Source organism: Camelina sativa, chromosome 2, assembly GCF_000633955.1.
Source record: "Camelina sativa cultivar DH55 chromosome 2, Cs, whole genome shotgun sequence".
Lineage (NCBI taxonomy): Eukaryota > Viridiplantae > Streptophyta > Magnoliopsida > Brassicales > Brassicaceae > Camelina > Camelina sativa.
Genome location: NC_025686.1, coordinates 23,955,796 through 23,975,343, shown reverse-complemented (window position 1 = coordinate 23,975,343; position 19,548 = coordinate 23,955,796). Strand labels below are relative to the sequence as shown.

Here is a 19,548-nt window from a genome sequence, read left to right as displayed (position 1 = left end):
ATTCTATGTAATAAGTAAGGCCCATTTGGGGCCCATAAGAAGCTTAATTAAGATTATTTGTTTTTGCCTTTTTGGGTTATTTTAATCAAATGTTTAGCAGAAATTAAGTTAACTGAACAGTTTGCAGCATAGTTTGAGTTCGAGCTTAGAAGAAGATCAGATTCACATTATTAACTGTATAGAAGCTGTGTATAGAGAAGTAACAGAGGAACCCTAACTAAAACAAACTAAAGAGATTACATTTATGTTGTTTATATATATATATATATGTGGAAAGGAAATTTTAAGAAATTTTCTTGAGTTTATTAGGCATCATCATCATATGAGGAGGAGCTTTTTTGAATTTAGGGACTTGTTGTACTTCTTCTAATTCTTCTTCTTCGTCTTCTTCGTCTGCTATATTTTCATCATCATCATCGTCATCATTTTGATTAGTAGACCAAATCATATTCTGCTGATAATATCTTAAAGCAACGAATAACATGAATGCTGCCCAAACACGAGCAGTGACGGATGAAAGGTTCCAGACTAGGGTGAAGAGTGCCAAAGCCACTGCCTTTTTGTGATTGCATGATTCCCATGCGTCCCTAAATCTCCTTATCCAGAAGTTTCCTGCATGTATATCACACACAACCTGAGTGAATAAATGTCTCGAAAGAAGATGTAACAGAGAGGTATAAAAGGAAGTTTTTTTAGTTAATAGTTACCGTAAGCTGAGAAGTGGGTTGAGTAAGAGATGAATATTTTAGGCATTGTGAATGCTCCCAAGAAACCTGTTCTCGCGCAGAAAAAAAAACATTCACAACTCTAAAATCTACACATACACACCACGTCTTAAAACATAAATTCTGAGAGATAAAAGTACCAAATTTGGCTAGGTTCCAAAGAGTGATGGAAGAGCCACACCTGGCCAAGACGAATAGCACTACTCCCATCTGCACAACATCATCATATCTTATTTTCTTGAAGTGTTATAGAGAGACAAAGATAGAGAGAGAAGAAGAAGACTTACTTTGAGGGTAGTGGAAGGATCGCCAGAGAAAAGTGCTCTGAGTTGAAATATAGACTCGTTGAGGTAAGGCATTATAAGTCTGAGCATCCTCTTCACATCTTCCTCTCTCACTCCAACTATTTTTTGCCTCTCCTCAACCACTCCTCTGCGTCCATTATATAATGCCTTTTAAAGCCAGTCACCAAAAACAACATGCAAAGACAAAGACAGAGAGAAATAGGTATATGTATCACATGATTCATACCTGTAGATTAGTGATTTCAATACGAACATGACTCCCAGATAAATGAGTCCCATGTACGCTACCACCGATATGAAGCTGTATATATCCATTCACATTTTTTAGTTCCAACTACTTTAACTACTTTTGTGTAACATCCTTAATCAGTTGAGAAAAAACCTGAAATTGAGATCATTGGCGTATGATGAAGATATGATGAGAAAAGTTCCGAAGCCGAACACTAACGTCGACCTTGATGCATCTCTCCACATCACCAGATCCACTGTCCATTTACCATTTACATATCTAAATTCAGACTTCTCTGACTAAAAAAAAAACATGCACTTTACTGAAACAGAGTACTATTTAAAAATCTCACCTAGACTCTGCAATTTGCTTTGTGACTGAGTAAAGTCTTCTTCTTCTCCTTCTGCATATCTATCTGGAAACAGTGGTCGTTAAAACAGAGGTAACGTCAAATTCGATGCCGATGAAACAAAGCATCAAGATTTGAATAAAATACCTGTGCTTGGAGTAGAATTCAGTGGGACAGAGTAAACGGAAGTTGCCTTTTTGATCACCGGAGGCGAAATTTTACGAACAGAGGACGGAGATGGAGTTGCTCTGTTATGAAATTGACTGAACTTGGTAGTCTCGACACCACCAACCACTCTGTTCTCCTTCGCTACATTCATCTCTTTCACATCAACACTCTTCTTCTCCACTTCTCTCTCCTCCTCCTCTTCTTCTTCATCCTCTTCCTCCTCGTGATCATCATTATCGATCTGCTCGTCAACGTTCGATTTAGCAGATACGATTATCTCCTGACAAACACCGAACTCTTTAACTTCATCTGGGATCTTCGAATTCTCGCTAACAACGGTTTCCTCTTTTGGTAAATGCTCTGTTTTCTTATCAGGTTTCTCCGAGTTTGGAGGTGGCAATGAGTTCACTTTCCTCAACGCAACTGAATCAAACTCACCGGCTTTAACGATCGCCGTGCAGAGCTCTGATCGGATCTTCTTAACCCGACCCGGAGTAGTCTTCTCAACCCCTTCCACAGATTCAGATCTCGTCTTCTTCACCACCGACATATTAGGACTCTTATCATCACTAGAAACCGATCTCCTCGGCGTCATCGGAGGCGTACCAATTGATCTCGGCCTCGTGAGTTTCATTGAACTGGCTCGAACAATCTCCACGGATGATGGGTTCTTCGTATCCGAAGCTCTAGACTTCAAAGGTCGTCTCTTTCCGTTATTAACCCCTAAAGCTTCCTCCTTTAAGCTCATTTTCTTGTCTTCGGTTGAGGCATGATGAAGGACAATGGCGGTATTAGTATTACTAACTTCATCGTCGCTCTGCATTCTCGTTTCCCAAACAGAGCCTGCAGCAACAACGGTTCCTCCAATTCTTCTTCTTCTGCTGCTGCTGAAACTTGGGTCCATTCTCTGTGACTCTGTCTTTATGTCACTGTCCTACTGGTAAAATTAGCTGAACTGGAAAGTGGTATAATGATGATGAGCCTTGAAGCTGAAGGTAAATGGAGTTTGTTGGGCACCAAAAGCAATTTACTTTCATCTAATTTCTCTCACTAATTCTAAAGAGAGAGAAGAGAGAGAGTAGAATTTGGAGTTTGGGTTGTTGGATCAGACAGAGGAGGGGGACCTATCCTCTTTGTCTCATGAAGATGATGAGACTTATTTAGATCACCAAATTGGCTAATTGGCTAATTGGCTAAGTGCTTTAACTAACATAAAAAGCCTATGCATGTGGTTGCACTGCAAAGATGCTTGCTTAAACATAATCATTAAGGTTTATGATCACAATCTCTCTACTTTTACTTTTCTTTTCTTTTTTCTCAACCTAATTTTTAACGTATTTGTTCCTTTTTACTTTATTTCACTTCCGTATCATAAAAGTTTACGTTATCTAGCTAGTAATCAACATGTGCCGTCTAAACAAATGAATACTATTGCTAATGCCTTCCTATTCCTCTATTCTTGTGTTCTTTATCTCACGAGATTCAAGTGGAAAGTTATATCCGTATTCATGTGGATCATTAATATAGTAACATTCATTATAATAATAAAAAACTTCACAAGAAAATAGTATGTTAATATAGTGATTAGCTAAAGGAATTGTTTGCAAGAAATGATGATGAAACACAAATTACATGTTAACAGCCCTTTTTACTTCATCACCAAACTACGTTGTTGGGTTGGTTCGGTTTTGACTTTTTTTTTTTTTTTTTGTCCCATCAACTAAACAAATAGAACATTTATGGCATTGAATTTTGTCTGCGTCAGTTAAATGCAATAACGAATTTATCTATTCAGAGCCAGAGACCCAAATTCAGATGAGATTATTTGGATATTAGAAAAAGAGGGCATTTTGGAAAGGAGTTGAATAGAGTCAATTTAAACATTTTCTTATAAAAGGTTTAGTGTTTTGTGATGAGGATGAACAAAGCAATCCGTTTTTAACGTATTACCATTTGTTTATTCAGATTGTTTTCTTACAAGAAAAAAAAAAAAAGAAAAATCCCAAATTAAAGTTAATGTCACTGACTCACTGAATTGGTAGAGTGAGTGCCACCGACACATCTTAGTGACAGATAAATAAAAGTGATAATAAATCACGATCAGTAAAGTATATTAGATTCATTGTACAAACATACAGATCTCAATATGAATTTCAATAAATTGATATAGCACGATCATACTGTAGCATTAAACACTCAATTACCGTTAAACGCATGGTTTGGTTACTGGATAAACTACTCCACCTACTAAGTGAAGAACTAATATAAAAAGACATTTCGGTCTCTCCGTAATTACAAACGTGAAGTTATAAACTACGTGCGTGTGCGTGTGTCTAATAAGCACACTAAATCACTAATTAATTTGTGTTACATAAAGTAACGGAAGTTTAGGGTCCAATTAATATTGGAATACGTACGAATCGTGGAGTTTAGGAATGGGATATTGCTTAGACGGCACGTGGTCGAGTGGGAGGGGCACGTGACTCATGGCACATCTCCCTATGTATCTGCTACTTTGTGTGTTTCATGCACCTTCTCTTTCTCTCTTTCTGTATACTAATTTACCTATTTATACTTTTATAGTATGTTTTTAATACACAAGATAAAAATATAATTTGCTTTACAAAATAAAGTTAGCCCCAACTACCGTGGCAAAGAGTCGTTGTAGCAACGAACATATTTGTTTTGTTAATGAAAAAGTTGTTAATCGCGTGTGACATTGACCTAAACCTAAAACCACACTCAATCATGCATACCCTATTTTAGAATTGACCAAAAAAAAATAACAACGGTCACAAAGAAAAAGAAAAAGGTAGTACTAACGAATGCGGGGCCAATGGGTTCAATAATAATGGGCGTATCTTATGGGGATTAGATAAACTATTGAATTCCTCCAATTCATAACATAATAGTTTGAAATACTATCTCTGTCTCATGAAGATTGATGTTTTGAGACTTTCACATATATTAAGAAAATTTTTAGTTTTTATTTGTTAATTAATTTATAATTACTTTTTGGTAGAAAGAGAAAATATAAACCAATAACAATTCAAAAATTTTAATATTTTAAATGATTACTTCTTGAAGTTTGCAAAACATCAATCTTTGTGGGACAAAAATATATCCTAAAATATCAATCTTTATGAGACAGAGGGAGTAGTACTATTTAGAGAAATTTAACAATTCTACCACATCTCTATCACTGTAGTTTTCAAACTACCACATCTCAAAACTCTTTTTTAAAATACCATAATCATTAAATAAAATGACTATAATACCCTTAGCAAAAAACTAAACAAAAATATTTATTATTTTATTCATTATCTTTCTCTCTCATGTCTCATCTCATATTTGTCTTTACACTTTTTGTTTTTTCACTTTTTCTTTTCTTTTTCTACTTCTTTACATTCTTTTTTTAATTACAAATACATTAATTTTTTTATGGAGATTTAAATATAACGGTGGACAAGTTTACATTTTATATATAGACAATTATAGCAAAAAATAAATTTAGTCCACAAATATAAAAATACACAATGTTGAAGTTTTTAGTAGATAACATTGAAATTTTAGTAGACATGTTTCTCCCACCGGATGAATTTTTCAGTGGTAGACAAGTTTACACCCTATGTATATAAACAATTCCAGCAGAAAATAAAATTTGTCCACCAATATAGAAATACACAACAATGAAACTTTTGGTGGACAACATTGAGTTTTTAAGTGGACAACATTGAAATTTTTGGTGGACAACTTTAATACTCTTACATATGAAACAAGTCATATGGGTTCTCCCAAATTCTATTAACGATATATATTTTTTTTTTAAAAGTTATTAAATCTGGTAGACAATAATTATTGTCCATGAAGTTATTAAATCTGGTAGACAATACTCTTACTTTTGCTCATACATATGACATTATATCGAGGTTAGTTTCGTCTTTTTATCTCAACCCTTGTGGTAGATCAGAAAAGGTTTTTAACTTGTAGCAGTATTGAAAACTTTCAAAGCAAATGTGGTAGAGTTAACAAAATTCCCTACTATTTATTACTGGTAAATACAAAACGTACTTTGGAGTCTTCACCGACTCGGGATCCTCCTTACACATGTTTACCAATTACAATGGCTGTCGGGTCCGGAGTCTTTATTTTAGTATTTTTTACTTCTACAATTTAGTATCTCTTTCTCCCATGCAATTCCTCCTTTTTCCTTTTTCTTTTTTCTTTACAGTTAATTTTTGATTTCTATAATTTCTACTATATGTTTAAAGGATTTCAGATTTCTGCAGTAAAACATAATATTTCTTTATTAACTTTGCCAACAAACATCAACTAATTTTTAAATCCAAACTTTCTAGTATTAAAAAGAAAAATTCACAATGTATTAATGTGTCATCATCATTAGGCAGCACTCTTGTGGGATTACGTTACTCATCGAAATAAGTAAGTCCAATATATTAAAAAACAGATCACAAAATTCATATGAATGGGCTTTTTAGCTCAGGCCCGTTAGTAGACAGAGTCGGCGGGGGTTTTAAGGGGATAATGAAATGAAGGGCTTTTTATGCTTTACGTATATCTATCTTATTGATTTTAATTATTTCAAATTCAACTTACACCTTAATTTTAGGTCAAAGCTATCATCAATATTATCAGGCGCGGTATAGACCACCGTAACCGAAACAGACACTCCGGTCCGGTCTTTATGTTATGTATGTTATGTGGCTTTTGTATGAATGACAAACTTAATAAAAAAAATTAAAATTTAAAATAATAAGTGGATGTCGAGGAGGATGGGTCTTTGCTAGGGTTTAGTAGTGCGTTTGCAGCTGCCACTCTCTTTCTTTTCACACAGCCGCAAAAGCTCTCTCCTTTTCTTCTTCTTCATTTACACAAATTTTTTCTGTTACCCGAAAATCACAAATCCGTGTTCTTCCCCTTCACCACGGATTGTTGATTTAGGGTGAATGGAGGTTGCTACTACGAGCAGCACCGAATTCAGGATCCAAACGGATCGTGATCCGTCGAACAACAACAACAACGGATCTTGCGCCGTTGCTTCTTCCACCGCTTCAGCCGTCTTCAGGAAGATCGAGTTTCATCCCGCTAGGAAACCCTTTAATGGTTTCTCTAATGGTCGTTCTGATTTTAAGATCGAGACTTTGAATCCTTGCTCCAATAACAACCGAGTGTTGTCTGCACCCTCCGTTAAGAAACCTGAAGGTTCTGATTTGTTGGAAAATGGGTTTGATCCTGAGCTTACCTTTAGCATTACCTTCCGCAAAATCGTGAGTTCCTTAGCCAATCTTATCTCTTTTGATTTTGTACAATTAATGTAAAGATGTTACCTTTATATCTATACTGATTGGTGTAAGGATTCTTATTGATTTTGTTGATTTGTGATTTTTTTTGTAGGGTGCGGGTTTGCAGAATCTGGGGAATACATGTTTTCTCAATTCTGTATTGCAATGTTTGACATACACTGAGCCTTTAGCTGCTACTCTTCAAACGGTTGCGCATCAGAAATATTGTAAGTTGTTTTAGATGCTCCAAATGCTAAATTTTGTTGCTTTGTTTGATCAGCTAGAGCACTTATGTCTTCTGTTTTTAGTTTAATTGGTCTGTGTGGTAGTCATGATTCAGTGTCTGATACAGTGTTTATATGTAAATTGTTTGTGTAGGTAATGTTGCTGGTTTTTGTGCGTTATGTGCGATCCAGAAACATGTCAGGACTGCACGCCAAGCTACTGGCAGAATACTAGCACCAAAAGATTTGGTCTCAAACTTGCGATGTACGCTTCTCAGACTTTTCGGGCTTAACACTATTGTGTGCCAATTTTTGGCTTAATAATCAGACTAATGAATGAGGATTCTCATCTGATTGCTTAGGCATATCCCGAAACTTCAGAAATTGCCGGCAGGAGGATGCACATGAGTACATGATCAATTTGCTTGAATGCATGCACAAGTGTAGTCTCCCTTCTGGTGTACCTAGTGAATCCTCTGATGCTTACAGGAGAAGTTTGGTGCACAAAATTTTTGGTGGCAGCCTAAGAAGTCAGGTAAATTTGCTTTGCTTTCAGGAAGTCGTACATCTTTTTGAGCATATATTTTTTTCCTATGGGTGGAAGATGTTTATGACATGATTAAATGGCCTCAACCTGCTCTTATATTTTTATTTTCTAATTCAGGTGAAATGCGAGCAATGTTCCCATTGCTCCAACAAGTTTGATCCATTTCTTGACCTAAGTCTCGACATTTCCAAGGCAGATTCGTTACAGAGAGCACTTCTACGTTTCACTGCTGTTGAGCTCTTAGATGATGGTGCAAAGGTTTACCAATGTGAAAGATGCAGGCACAAAGTCAAGGCTAGAAAGCAGCTAACTATTTTTAAAGCACCGTATGTTTTAACCGTACATCTTAAGCGGTTTGAAGCACATAGATCCGAAAAAATCGATAGGAAAGTCCAGTTTACCTCTGCAATTGACATGAAACCTTTTGTCAGTGGTCCCCATGTAAGTGAGCTTCTTCTTGTGTTCTATGTTCCATGAATTTTTGACCTGTTCTGTCAATTGTTTGGTTGATGGTGTTTATTTACTTTTTAAATCTTTAAGCTTCATGAATCCATTTTTAACAGATAGAATACTTGTGTTGAACAGGAAGGCAATCTGAAGTACACTCTTTATGGTGTGTTAGTTCATTATGGTCGAAGCAGCCATTCTGGTCACTATGCCTGCTTTGTTCGTACATCAAGTGGCATGTGGTATTCTCTTGATGACAATAGGGTAAGTTGCTGTGTTCTACATTTTATGGATTGCAAAATTTGAATTTTATACTTTACCTGCTGTTAGTAGTTTATTTCTTTACATTGTTCTGTGTTGAGGTGGCACATTTTAAATTGCTAACTGATGCACAAGCAAGCAGATGAGAATCCAATAGCTAATAGTAAGTTCCTCTTTACATTGTTGTTGTAGGTTTTTCAAGTTAGTGAGAAGACTGTGTTTGATCAGAAGGCATATATGCTATTCTATGTTCGTGATAGACAAAATGCTGTCCCTAAGAATGCAGTCCCCTTGGTTAAGAAAGAGAGCCTTGCCACAAACAGAGCATCTTTGATTGTATCTTCTAACACAAAAGATCAAGTGAATGGCCCGGCCAATGGTTCAGCACTTTTGAAATCATGTGATCAAAGTGCTCGTGCTGGCTTAACTCAGAAATTTTTAAATCCCAAAGAGCCTCAGAAAAATCCCATAAGTTGTGTGGAGGCAAAACAGACCCTTAAGATGGAAAATGGTTCAGTGCCCATAAAAACCTGTGATCTAGCTGCTCCTACTGTTGTAATTCAGAATGACTTAAATACCAAAGCGACCTTCCAAAAGGAAGCGTCTCTTCCGCAGTCTAATGGGGAAGGATCTTTGGTAAAGGAGGATTCGAAGGTTACATGTCCAATATTACCAGGGAAGGTGTCTCCTCTCCTGAATGGAAGCACAAATGCTCAAATTCTTGTAAACGTGCCTGTTTCTGGAGCTAAAGCTGAAAATAGTGTTGAAGAGAAAAATTCTGTTCACAATTTGATCGAGTCTGCTAACTCACTGAAGGTAAGTGTGTAATTCTACCATCACAAGTCAGCATCTTGTTTCTTGGCCACAATTTTATTAACGGGATTGAGTGTTTCTAACTTGCATATCGCTACTGCTCCAGGTTAAAGATGCGTCAATTAGTAAATCACCTATTGAAGAAGCTGTTCTTATTAATCAGACAAAGGGACAGCGCCCGGAAGAATTGGCCACTTCAGTTGAGTCGATAAAGTCAACTTCTGTGAGTGAGACTCTCTCCACACCAAGAAAGACTCGCAAGCTTAACATGAAAAAGGTGGGATTAAAATTCTTTAATATGGCCTTGGGATTACGAAAAACGAAGAAGCATAAGAAGGGGAGATTGACTAGTACTTTAGCTGTCAAAATTATCTCTGAGGAGCTCCTATCCAAGAAAAGAGCTGCAGATCATGATCAGTCCACGTCAACTAGTAGTAATGGGAATATGTTGGTTGGCGCTGTTCTTGCCTCAGACCAACAACAACCCTTGGGGAGTTCTGACTTGTCTAAAAGAAAGAGAGAGTCCTCAATCTTGTTACAGAAAGAAGCTGTGAGCATTCTCACACGGGGTGTGCCAGAGACAGTGGGTAAGTTACCCTCCCTTTTCCCAACTTACTACTGTTAGACCTTTGGCCATGTTAATTATTAATGATACTTGACTTCCATTCATGCCGATTATTCAACTCTGGTGATAATTTTTTTGGAACTGGCATCAAACAAACCTTGATGTGGTTGTTTTTGATCGGATTGATTCTTATAACTATTGCAGTTGCCAAATGGGATGAGGAATTATCTGCTTCACAGAAGATGGGATCAAAGAGTGAAGGCACAAGCAGCATTGGTTATGTAGCAGATGAGTGGTGAGTGTTGTTGTTTATTTGCTATGTGGTTGGTTACATAACTGGGCAGTTTTCTTAAACATGAATGTGTTTTGGATTGTGGCAGGGATGAAGAATATGACAGAGGGAAGAAAAAGAAGATAAGGATTAAAGAGGAGAGCTATGAAGGGCCTAACCCGTTCCAGATGGTTGCGTCGAAGAGACTAACAGAGACAGAGAGAAAGAAGAAATGGACACAACGCATACCTACTGCAAAGACAGCCTTCAGGATATGAATGACCATAATCTATACATATGTAATCCAAATGTTGAGTAATGTTAACAACAGAGGAAAAGAGAGGCTATAGATATTAGTCATATTGATTGTTATCTCTTCAACTCTCAGTTTTGTTCTATTTGTGATAAACAAAGACAGATCCCATCCACTGTTTTTTGAGTGAGATTATCTACTTATTTGTTTCTTGTCTCGTAATTTTCAAGCTTTTTTATGGCACAATGTCTGTTATAAATAGATGTATATGCTCATGTTAAAGTATCTCACCACCCAAATTTGGGAAGAAGACATAAATGTCGTGTCGTAATTTAAGAGATAGGATTCATCTCATGTAACTGAAGATCTGAAAACGTTATATAATAATATGCTATAATGCCCAGTATTTATGAAGTCCCCTAAACCCTAGTAAAACCTCATTCTTCCTCGCCGGCAAAAGAAAAAAAGAAAAAAAAAAAACAAGACTTTGGAGAATATGTCTGACTTAGATGATGAGATCACGAGGATCTTCAAGGTGCGTCGCACGGTGCTTCAGATGCTGAGGGATCGAGGTTACACTATAGAAGATTCTGATCTGAACTTGAAAAGAGAAGAGTTTGTTCAAAGGTTTTGCAAAACTACGAACAACAAAGTCAATAAGGAAGCTCTTTTCGTCTCAGCCAATAAGGGGCCAAATCCAGCCGACAAGGTACGTACATATATAAAGAACGAACAAGTCCTAAAGCTGTAAGCTTTTGACCCAATGCTGAATCTTGTCTCCATCTTGGTGTAGATTTACGTATTCTACCCGGAAGGTCCTAAGGTGGGAGTCCCTATAATTAAAAAGGAGGTAGCACTAAAGATGAGAGACGATAAAGTTCCTCGAGGGATCATAGTTGTTCCAATGGCTATAACTGGTCCCGCAAGATTGGCCGTATTAGAGCTTAACAAAATTCTAACAATTGAAGTCTTTGAGGAAGCCGAATTGGTGACCAACATCACTGAGCATAAACTCATCAACAAGTACTATGTACTCGACGATCAAGCCAAGAAGGAACTACTCAAAAAATACACAGTGCAAGACACACAGTTGCCTCGGATCCTCATCACTGATCCTCTTGCCAGATACTATGGACTTAAGCGAGGACAAGTTGTCAAGATCAAACGAAGCGATGTTACTTCTTTGGACTATTATACCTACCGATATGCTGTTTGATTCATATCGACTGTTTTGCATTTTACACACTTTGCTTCTTCATTGTTTTGAATACTAATAAACTCAAATTGGAGGCTTTACAAAACATTAAAGAGACCTCTTAACAAGTTAAAGTATCTCTTTTCAGACGTTACCTTTCTTGTTCGAATATACAATGGTGGAATCTGAAACAGCTGGTGAGATGGTCATTTGTTATCCCTGCTGCCTGCATGAAGGAGTAAACCACCGTTGGTCCTACGCTGCGGAACCCTCTTCTCACTAGATCTTTGCTTATCACTTCTGCTTTTGGAGTTTTTGCAGGCACTTGTCGCTGGTACCTGAACTTGCTCACAATCGCCTTATTCTTCACAAAGCTCCATATATACTTGTCGAATGATCCGTATTCTTCTATCACCTGTCAACAGAGACAGAACACTCATCAATCTGACTGCAATGAACAGTAGTCTTTAGCTTCCCATCATATGCAACAAACCTATATGAAACAATACTTTGAAAACTTCTAGAGCCCTTCTAGAGTCCTTCTTTGGTTGGTTGCTCAAAATTGGGTCTCTTGAGCAACCAACCAAGAGTGGAAGAGAGGTTTACCTTAAGTATCTGGCGCGCATTCTCAATGACGGCCCTTAGCTTAGGATCAGACAACAAAGTGCTTGCCGTGCTTCCTGGACCGATCAGCTTCTTCTCATTGATTTTTACAATGGCACTGGGGTCAAAATCAGCAAAAACTTCCCTGCATTCCACATTTTTCATAAGACAACAGAAAGGACTGCTTCAAAGAAATGAAGAGTGAACCAGAAACATAGCAAGAACCTGAAGGCCTGCCTCTTGCTCAGTATCGTAGGCCATGTGTGTTCGGCCAAAGCACCCGAAAGCACAAGGAGTTCAAACAACCTCCTGAACATACAACACCACCAAAGAATGACATTAAGGAATATTCATCAATCAGAAAGAGTGCAGATATACACAAGCGAGAAAAGCTTGAACAGTACTTATCATCATGAACTGGCACACCCCATTCTTCATCATGGAAAACGATATAGCAAGGATCTGGCATTTTCATAACAAGAAACAGTCAATATAAAGATCTTTGAAACTAAATAGATGATTGTGTATATCCATCTACACGAGAATGTAGACAAGAGTAAGAAACTGACCGGAGTTTGGTGTCACCCAAGCACACCTCTTCTTAGTCTCTGAACCACTAGGTGGTGAATCCAAAGCACCATCAGAGACAACACTTCTTGGCTTCGAAGGGTAAGACTTACTTCTACTTCCAACACTGTAGGACCTAATCAAACGACCAGTAGATGCTCGGCTGTGGAATGAGTCCATAGAGGCATCAGAGGAAAAAGATGCATTCAGTGACAGATTAGAATTTAGGTTCTGCTCATGCCGTCGTAGTATAGAAGCCACGTTAAGAGTGTGCTTGTGAGAAGAAGAAGACTCATCTGATCCACTGAGCTCAGATGAGGATCTTTCAAGCTTTCTCAACGACTTTGAAACAGCTTTGTGTGTGATGAACGGACTAGACTTGTTAGCAGAAGTCCTCAGAGTTGGCCTAGTCTCTGCTTCAGCCACATTCATGGACTGCATTCTAGGAGCACCAGACATGGATTATTTGATAAAACACTGACCTGATTCTGACTCTGACTCTTGAATCGAATCAACAGAGAAACATCTGAAAGTCGCCATTGTTTTCCCACACAAACAGCATCGCCATCGAGAGGTATATAATTCACAAACAGTACCGTACCACGTCCATTAAAGACCAGCTTTTTCAGTTGTTAGATCTCCAAAAAAACCAAAACCAACTCAGTCAACGTACCAACACTCTCTTGGACATAACAGAACCACTTATTCCTTCCTTTTGAGTTTTTAAAAACAGAGCATAACATTAATAAAAATGCTTCCTTTACTGAATCCTGACAAAAATTAGGGTTCTTGTTTCAGCAAAAACAGACCTGAGTAAACATAAAAAGCAACGTCAATGATTCAGCTTGTAAACCGACATAAACAAGCCTGCATTTTTCTGAATAAACAAGTGAGATAGAGCAACAACATTGACTTGAAAAAGAGAACAAAAAATTGGATTTTTTTAAACACACCTAATTAGTTGGTTTTACAAAAGAGAGAAAATGGCTGACAAAATTCCTGAAAATTCCCATAGAGTTTCTTCTTCCCAAGAAAAAATCGAGAGGAAAGAGAAAAATGCACAAAATCATATAAATAAAAAACTTAGATTTATGGAACAATAATGTTGTCTAGAGACAAGATACACCTAATCTAGTAACCAAACAAAACTAAAACTAAAACATAAAAACGGCAAACAGTGTGTTTGTCAAAGCATTCATAAAAAACGGCACGTCACTTAATACGAGTACTACTACAACAATCTAATACGACGCAGTTTAAAGCTTTTTGGATTCCGAAAACTTAAATCCTTAATACGACGCAGTTTCTAAACAGACAGAGCTGTTGGGCCTTTAAAAAGAAATCACCAAGCTGTTAGGCCTAAAGGGTTTCACATGTGTAACCGAACCGGGTTTAACTTGCTGACCGAGGTCCAAACCCAAACTCTGTATCGAATTTAAACCGAACATGACTCCAAGTTTCAGTAATCCTTTGTTTTGTTTCGTACGACTGAATGCATATATCCTACTTGAATAAACCTAGCGTCGTCTCTCTATCCTAGGTTTTTTTTTTTTTTTCTCTTATTCAGACAGTCGAGTAGAAAAAGAAATATGAAGAGTAAGGCGACGTTGACCAAAAAAAAAAAGAAGAAGAGTAAGGCGACAGGCAACATCAGCTCGTTGCCAGATGATTTGCTTAAGGCGACAGGCAACATCAGCTCGTTGCCAGATGACTTGCTTCTGAAGATATTGTCATCATTATGTATCAACGAGGTGGTTGCCACGAGCGTCTTGTCGAAACGATGGCGTACACTCTGGAAGCATGTGACCAAACTCATCTATGATGACTCCTCATGTAGTTTTGAACAGTTTCGTGGCTTTGTTTCCAAATCTCTACCGTTTAGCGAAGCTCGCTTTCTACAAAGCTTTCATCTCAAGTTTTATCCAAATGTTCCAGTGGCCGACTACATTGATTTATTGGCTCATCTTTCTAATCTCGAGGTGAGGATCGAGACGATTTACGGATCCCTCACATTGCCGAGAAGCTTGTTTTGTGAGTTTTGGACCCTCGAAACATTGATACTCGAAAGACTATGTCTAATGGATGTTCCTTCTACTCAAGATCCTTTGCGATTGCGGTTCCTTAAAACTCTACACCTTTTGTCCGTCAGATTCTCAGACGACGAGTCTGTCCAAAGGCTTTTAAGCATCTGTCCAGTTCTTGAAAATTTGGTTGTGAGACGAACAACGTACGTCAACGTGACCATGTTCATTATCAATGTGCCAACTTTTAAGAGTTTATCTATCTATTATAATTCAGGGGCGATATCTCAACCCGTGGGTGATCACGGTTTTGTGATTAATGCTCCTTCTTTGAGGTACTTGAACATTAGAGATTACTCCAGTAACGTTTTACGGTTTGGGCGGCATATGCCTGAGCTGGTCAAGGCTACCGTCGACATTGCAGTGTGGTGGGATCTGTTGAACTCTATATTTCAAGACGCTCCAAGACTTCAAGTTCTCAAGATGAAACTACTGAAACCTCGTGTTCTACTACATAGCATGGATCGCTGGAACCAGCCTTGCTCGGTTCCCGAATGTTTAGTGTCCCATCTAGAGATCTTCGAGTGGAGACATTACACAGGGACAAAGCAAGAAAATAAACTGGCAAAGTATATCCTAAAAAACGCTAATTGTCTAAAGATGGCGACATTCTCATCTGTATGTGGAAAGAAGAAGCGGATTTTCAAAAAGTTAGAATATGCTTATAGAGGATCAGAAGCATGTCAGCTTGTCTTTGTATAACATAAATAAAACTTAGATTTATGGATTAATAATGTTGTCCAGAGACAAGATACACCTAAATCTAGTAACCAAACAAAACCAAAACTAAAACATAAAAACGGCAAGCAGTGTGTTTGCTGAAGCATTCATAAAAAAAACGGCACGTAGTTGAAATCACTTCTTCTTCTCCTTCACCATGAACTCTCTCATTTCCACACACTCAACTCAATCTCTCTCAGATGCTCCTTCAATCTCAACCATGAGCTCGTTTTACCTTTCTTCTTCTCCAATTTCGAAACTTCAGTGGCACGCGAACCCTAAACCTAAACCCAATCGCTCTGTTGTTCGTCTTCCCCTCTCTCGTAACTGCTACTCGTGGAGATTATCTTGTAACGTTGCTCAACAACATGGTCTCGATTTCGAGGAAACTGTGGAAGAAGATGAAATCCCTCAGCTTGTCGAGCTATCTTCTGAGGAGCCGAGCTTACACGAAGAACAAGTCGCTCCTCCTCCTCCTCCATCGAGAATGCTGAGAAAGAAAAAAGAAGATGAAGAGAGCTTAGACGATAGGTTCAAGCTCAGAAATGGAAAGGAGGTTGCTTTAACACCTATATATTTGAGCATGTCATCATATAGTTTCTTATAAAGGGACCATTTTTGTGCTTTCAGTATTGAAGAAGCGTAGTTCATTATTGTAATTTTTCCAGGTTTTTGAGGAGAAGGCATACCTAGTGGGCGTGGAAAGAAAGGGAGATGGAGAGTGTTTGTTTGATATAGAAGAATCCCTTGAGGAGCTAGAACAGCTCGCTGATACAGCTGGCCTTGCGGTCGTTGGTTCTACTTATCAAAAGTTAGTAACTTTTAGTGATCTGTGTATTGGATTCTTGGTTCTACTTAGGGATGTGTATTGGCTTCTTGATCTATTTTTATCTTCTGCCATGTTATTTTATGGTGGATGCTAACGTAAATGATGATTTGATTGTATACCACAGACTAGCTTCCCCAAATCCTAGAACGTACATTGGATCAGGAAAGGTCGCAGAGATCAAAACTGCAATTAATGCATTGGATGCTGAGACCGTTATATTTGACGATGAGCTTTCACCAGGGTAACGTTTCTTTGTAACTTTTGTTTTCAGTGGGAATATATGCTCTTGAATTAAGATCATCATGCGTCTTGCATATCTTTTCACTGAAGTTTCCAAACATCTATAGTTATAAGTTATAATTCGTCAGTGTTTTGGTTGCAAGCTGTAGAGTATTTACTAATAACTAGTTATTGGATTGTTATAGTATGTAGGAGTTTCATACCCTTGTTTGTTCCAACACTAGTTTGCCAACATGTGATTCATTTTCTTATGAGTTTGTATATTTAAATGTAGACAATTGCGCAACCTGGAAAAGGCCTTTGGTGGGGAAGTTCGCGTTTGTGACCGCACCGCCCTTATCTTAGACATTTTTAATCAAAGAGCCGCAACTCATGAAGCAGCCTTGCAGGCAAGATAAAGCATACATGACTGTTTTGAAAATTTTTAGTTATGCTCTCTTCAGAAACCATGGACAACATTGGCTCAATTTAGACTTGTTTTCTAGGTTGCCCTTGCACAAATGGAATACCAATTACCACGATTAACTAGAATGTGGACTCACCTTGAGCGTCAATCTGGTGGCCAAGTTAAGGGCATGGGAGAAAAACAAATTGAAGTTGATAAACGTATCTTGCGTACTCAAGTAAGTAAAATATATACTTCTGCAGTTCTAAGTCTCTTTTGCCTCTGCTGTGGCATGGTTTGTGATGAGTTGATTTCTTAGGTTCTGTCTTTGTTTAGGTTTTTCTTTATTGGTCCATTAAGATAAAAGTATATTCTGAACGATTTCCTATTGAATTGGCCAGATTGGAGTTCTCAAAAAGGAGTTGGAATCTGTTAGAAAACATCGAAAGCAGTATAGAAGTCGACGTGTTGCTATACCTGTGCCTGTTGTATCTTTGGTAAGTACACCACGTTATGTTCAACTCGTTGGAATATACCAACACTCCATTTTATATGAGAAGGTTTTTTACCTATTGTGTTGTAGGTTGGTTATACAAACGCTGGAAAGAGTACACTTTTGAACCAATTGACTGGTGCTAATGTTCTCGCTGAAAATCGTTTGTTTGCGACTCTTGATCCAACTACAAGAAGGGTTCAGGTCAGTGAAATTTGTTGGAAGAGTAGATCCACAGTTTCTACCTTCTTTGGGAGACAGTTGTGTCTTATATTATACTTTAAATAATACATATGCCCACATTACCTAATGAATGACATGTTCAATGTGATGTGTTAAGTAATTGTACTGTGGTCCTGCACTGCCATCATGTAACTTTTCTTTTAACCTGACAATATATCGTCATTAACTATTGATATGCAATAGCGTGAAAAGTTGTATTTTTATGTGGTATCAAGTTTGGACATGAGATTTCTTTTCTGTGTCCCTTTTTGTCAGATGCACAACGGAAAGGAGTTTCTTCTCACAGATACCGTTGGTTTTATCCAAAAGTTACCAACCACCCTGGTAAGATCCTAATGGCTAGAACTCAATTAAACTAACATGTTCTTCATGTGCTTTATTAATACTCTCATGAGTGTCTAATAAAATTGTAGAAGGCTTGTGTTAATACCGTGTGTAACTTAGCTGAAAAGTGTCTTGCAGGTTGCTGCTTTCAGAGCAACACTCGAAGAAATATCAGAGTCAAGCCTTTTGGTGCATGTTGTTGACATCAGGTTTGGCATCTTTAGACCCTGGTTAAATTGGGTCAATCCATCATTCATATTTTCACCTCTTGATGATAACATGCTTGAAATATGTTTAGCCACCCACTGGTACAGCAACAAATAGAAGCTGTGGAAAAGGTTATGTCTGAACTCGATGTTGTTTCAATCCCAAAATTGGTTGTTTGGAATAAGGTAATGTATATAGTTTTAGAGACGGATATGATTGTAGTTCCATTACGTGGGAACAACGTTATAATACTCTTTATTCCTTGATTTAGGTTGATAGAGTAGATGATCCTCAAAAGGTCAAGCTGGAAGCAGAGGAAAGTGGGGATACTATTTGTATATCTGCTCTGACTGGAGAAGGACTAGATGACTTCTGCAATGCTGTTCATGAGAAGCTTAAGGTTTGGCATTTCATCAAAATATATTGATTTTTTTGGGGGTTCATAATTGTGGCACATTAGAAATATAGTTCTTAAAATCTGTAACAGGATTCAATGGTTTGGGTTGAAGCCCTTCTGCCATTTGATAAAGGGGACCTTCTGAGTACTATACACAAGGTTGGAATGGTGAAAGAAACGGTGAGTAGATGACTGTATATCTTACTTGGTTTCCTATATTTGTTCAGATAACTCATTTGATTCTTATGTCTTGTGTTTGTTGCGTATATAGGAATACACAGAGAATGGGACACTTATCAGGGCACACGTTCCGCTTCGTTTTGCACAGCTGCTTAAACCTATGAGACACTTGGTCAAAGATGCTTCCATAAGTCAAAAAGGGTGAACCAGAATCATAGCAAGAACCTGATGGCCTGTCTTCTACTAAGACACGTAGGCCACATGTTTGGCCAAAGCACCCGAAAGCAAAAAGAGTTCAAACAACCTCCTGAACGTACACACCACAATGAATGACAGTAAGGAATATTCGTAGATAAAAAGGCATGCAGCTAGTAGACACAAGCAAGCTAAGCTTGAACCCCCTACTTGACATCGTGTGAACTGGCACTGCAGATGTTATTTCATCAGTGATAACCCTTTTTGTACATAGAGCATCCGGTTTGGAAACATGGGGTGTATAAATGTTTCACTTAACCAAAACTAGCGCCTGGTTCGAACCTAACATATTAAAACTTCCAAATTCTCACCTGAATTGCATAAATAAAATAAATATTCATGAGACCGTGCTACATGAATAGCATGACG

General features: G+C 37.8%; 5 protein-coding genes across 5 annotated transcripts; 3 read left to right on the top strand and 2 right to left on the bottom strand.

The window, feature by feature from the left end:
* On the bottom strand, positions 146 to 2,997 carry LOC104735029 (reticulon-like protein B21). Its single transcript, XM_010454747.2, has 8 exons — positions 1,756 to 2,997; positions 1,612 to 1,674; positions 1,413 to 1,515; positions 1,257 to 1,331; positions 1,013 to 1,157; positions 866 to 935; positions 708 to 773; positions 146 to 612 (listed from the first exon to the last, which is right to left on the bottom strand). The coding sequence occupies exons 1-8, from the start codon at positions 2,678 to 2,680 to the stop codon at positions 284 to 286; spliced, it is 1,776 nt and encodes a 591-aa protein (XP_010453049.1). The 5' UTR covers positions 2,681 to 2,997; the 3' UTR covers positions 146 to 283.
* LOC104735018 (ubiquitin carboxyl-terminal hydrolase 23-like) lies at positions 6,744 to 10,676 on the top strand. The gene is made up of 10 exons (XM_010454735.2): positions 6,744 to 7,064; positions 7,192 to 7,306; positions 7,458 to 7,568; positions 7,666 to 7,838; positions 7,968 to 8,291; positions 8,436 to 8,561; positions 8,751 to 9,374; positions 9,478 to 9,958; positions 10,141 to 10,231; positions 10,317 to 10,676. The coding sequence occupies exons 1-10, from the start codon at positions 6,744 to 6,746 to the stop codon at positions 10,483 to 10,485; spliced, it is 2,535 nt and encodes an 844-aa protein (XP_010453037.1). The 3' UTR covers positions 10,486 to 10,676.
* Positions 10,786 to 11,804, top strand: LOC104735001 (DNA-directed RNA polymerase subunit 5-like protein 1). The gene is made up of 2 exons (XM_010454714.2): positions 10,786 to 11,169; positions 11,254 to 11,804. Exons 1-2 carry the CDS (start codon positions 10,957 to 10,959, stop codon positions 11,674 to 11,676), a joined length of 636 nt encoding a protein of 211 aa, XP_010453016.1. The 5' UTR covers positions 10,786 to 10,956; the 3' UTR covers positions 11,677 to 11,804.
* Positions 11,617 to 13,898, bottom strand: LOC104735009 (probable GMP synthase [glutamine-hydrolyzing]). The gene is made up of 6 exons (XM_010454724.2): positions 13,779 to 13,898; positions 12,828 to 13,634; positions 12,663 to 12,720; positions 12,484 to 12,567; positions 12,262 to 12,403; positions 11,617 to 12,070 (listed from the first exon to the last, which is right to left on the bottom strand). The coding sequence occupies exons 2-6, from the start codon at positions 13,282 to 13,284 to the stop codon at positions 11,807 to 11,809; spliced, it is 1,005 nt and encodes a 334-aa protein (XP_010453026.1). The 5' UTR covers positions 13,285 to 13,634; positions 13,779 to 13,898; the 3' UTR covers positions 11,617 to 11,806.
* LOC104734994 (GTPase HflX-like) lies at positions 15,771 to 19,489 on the top strand. Its single transcript, XM_010454702.2, has 13 exons — positions 15,771 to 16,182; positions 16,295 to 16,437; positions 16,580 to 16,696; positions 16,970 to 17,084; positions 17,181 to 17,318; positions 17,482 to 17,577; positions 17,664 to 17,777; positions 18,072 to 18,140; positions 18,279 to 18,349; positions 18,439 to 18,532; positions 18,619 to 18,747; positions 18,835 to 18,924; positions 19,016 to 19,489. The coding sequence occupies exons 1-13, from the start codon at positions 15,784 to 15,786 to the stop codon at positions 19,127 to 19,129; spliced, it is 1,689 nt and encodes a 562-aa protein (XP_010453004.2). The 5' UTR covers positions 15,771 to 15,783; the 3' UTR covers positions 19,130 to 19,489.

Coding starts and splice junctions, on each gene's coding strand:
- LOC104735029 (XM_010454747.2), bottom strand. CDS start 2,680: ATGGACCCAAGTTTCAGCAGCAGCAGAAGAAGAAGAATTGGAGGAACC. Junction 1,516..1,611: donor AAGCAAATTGCAGAGTCTAG/GTGAGATTTTTA, acceptor GTAAATGGACAG/TGGATCTGGTGATGTGGAGA. Junction 936..1,012: donor ATCCTTCCACTACCCTCAAA/GTAAGTCTTCTT, acceptor GATGTTGTGCAG/ATGGGAGTAGTGCTATTCGT.
- LOC104735018 (XM_010454735.2), top strand. CDS start 6,744: ATGGAGGTTGCTACTACGAGCAGCACCGAATTCAGGATCCAAACGGAT. Junction 7,307..7,457: donor GGTTGCGCATCAGAAATATT/GTAAGTTGTTTT, acceptor TTGTTTGTGTAG/GTAATGTTGCTGGTTTTTGT. Junction 9,375..9,477: donor AGTCTGCTAACTCACTGAAG/GTAAGTGTGTAA, acceptor CTACTGCTCCAG/GTTAAAGATGCGTCAATTAG.
- LOC104735001 (XM_010454714.2), top strand. CDS start 10,957: ATGTCTGACTTAGATGATGAGATCACGAGGATCTTCAAGGTGCGTCGC. Junction 11,170..11,253: donor GGCCAAATCCAGCCGACAAG/GTACGTACATAT, acceptor ATCTTGGTGTAG/ATTTACGTATTCTACCCGGA.
- LOC104735009 (XM_010454724.2), bottom strand. CDS start 13,284: ATGTCTGGTGCTCCTAGAATGCAGTCCATGAATGTGGCTGAAGCAGAG. Junction 12,721..12,827: donor TTGGGTGACACCAAACTCCG/GTCAGTTTCTTA, acceptor TGAAAATGCCAG/ATCCTTGCTATATCGTTTTC. Junction 12,568..12,662: donor GTGCCAGTTCATGATGATAA/GTACTGTTCAAG, acceptor TTGTATGTTCAG/GAGGTTGTTTGAACTCCTTG.
- LOC104734994 (XM_010454702.2), top strand. CDS start 15,784: ATGAACTCTCTCATTTCCACACACTCAACTCAATCTCTCTCAGATGCT. Junction 17,319..17,481: donor AACGTATCTTGCGTACTCAA/GTAAGTAAAATA, acceptor TGAATTGGCCAG/ATTGGAGTTCTCAAAAAGGA. Junction 17,778..18,071: donor CAACTACAAGAAGGGTTCAG/GTCAGTGAAATT, acceptor CCTTTTTGTCAG/ATGCACAACGGAAAGGAGTT.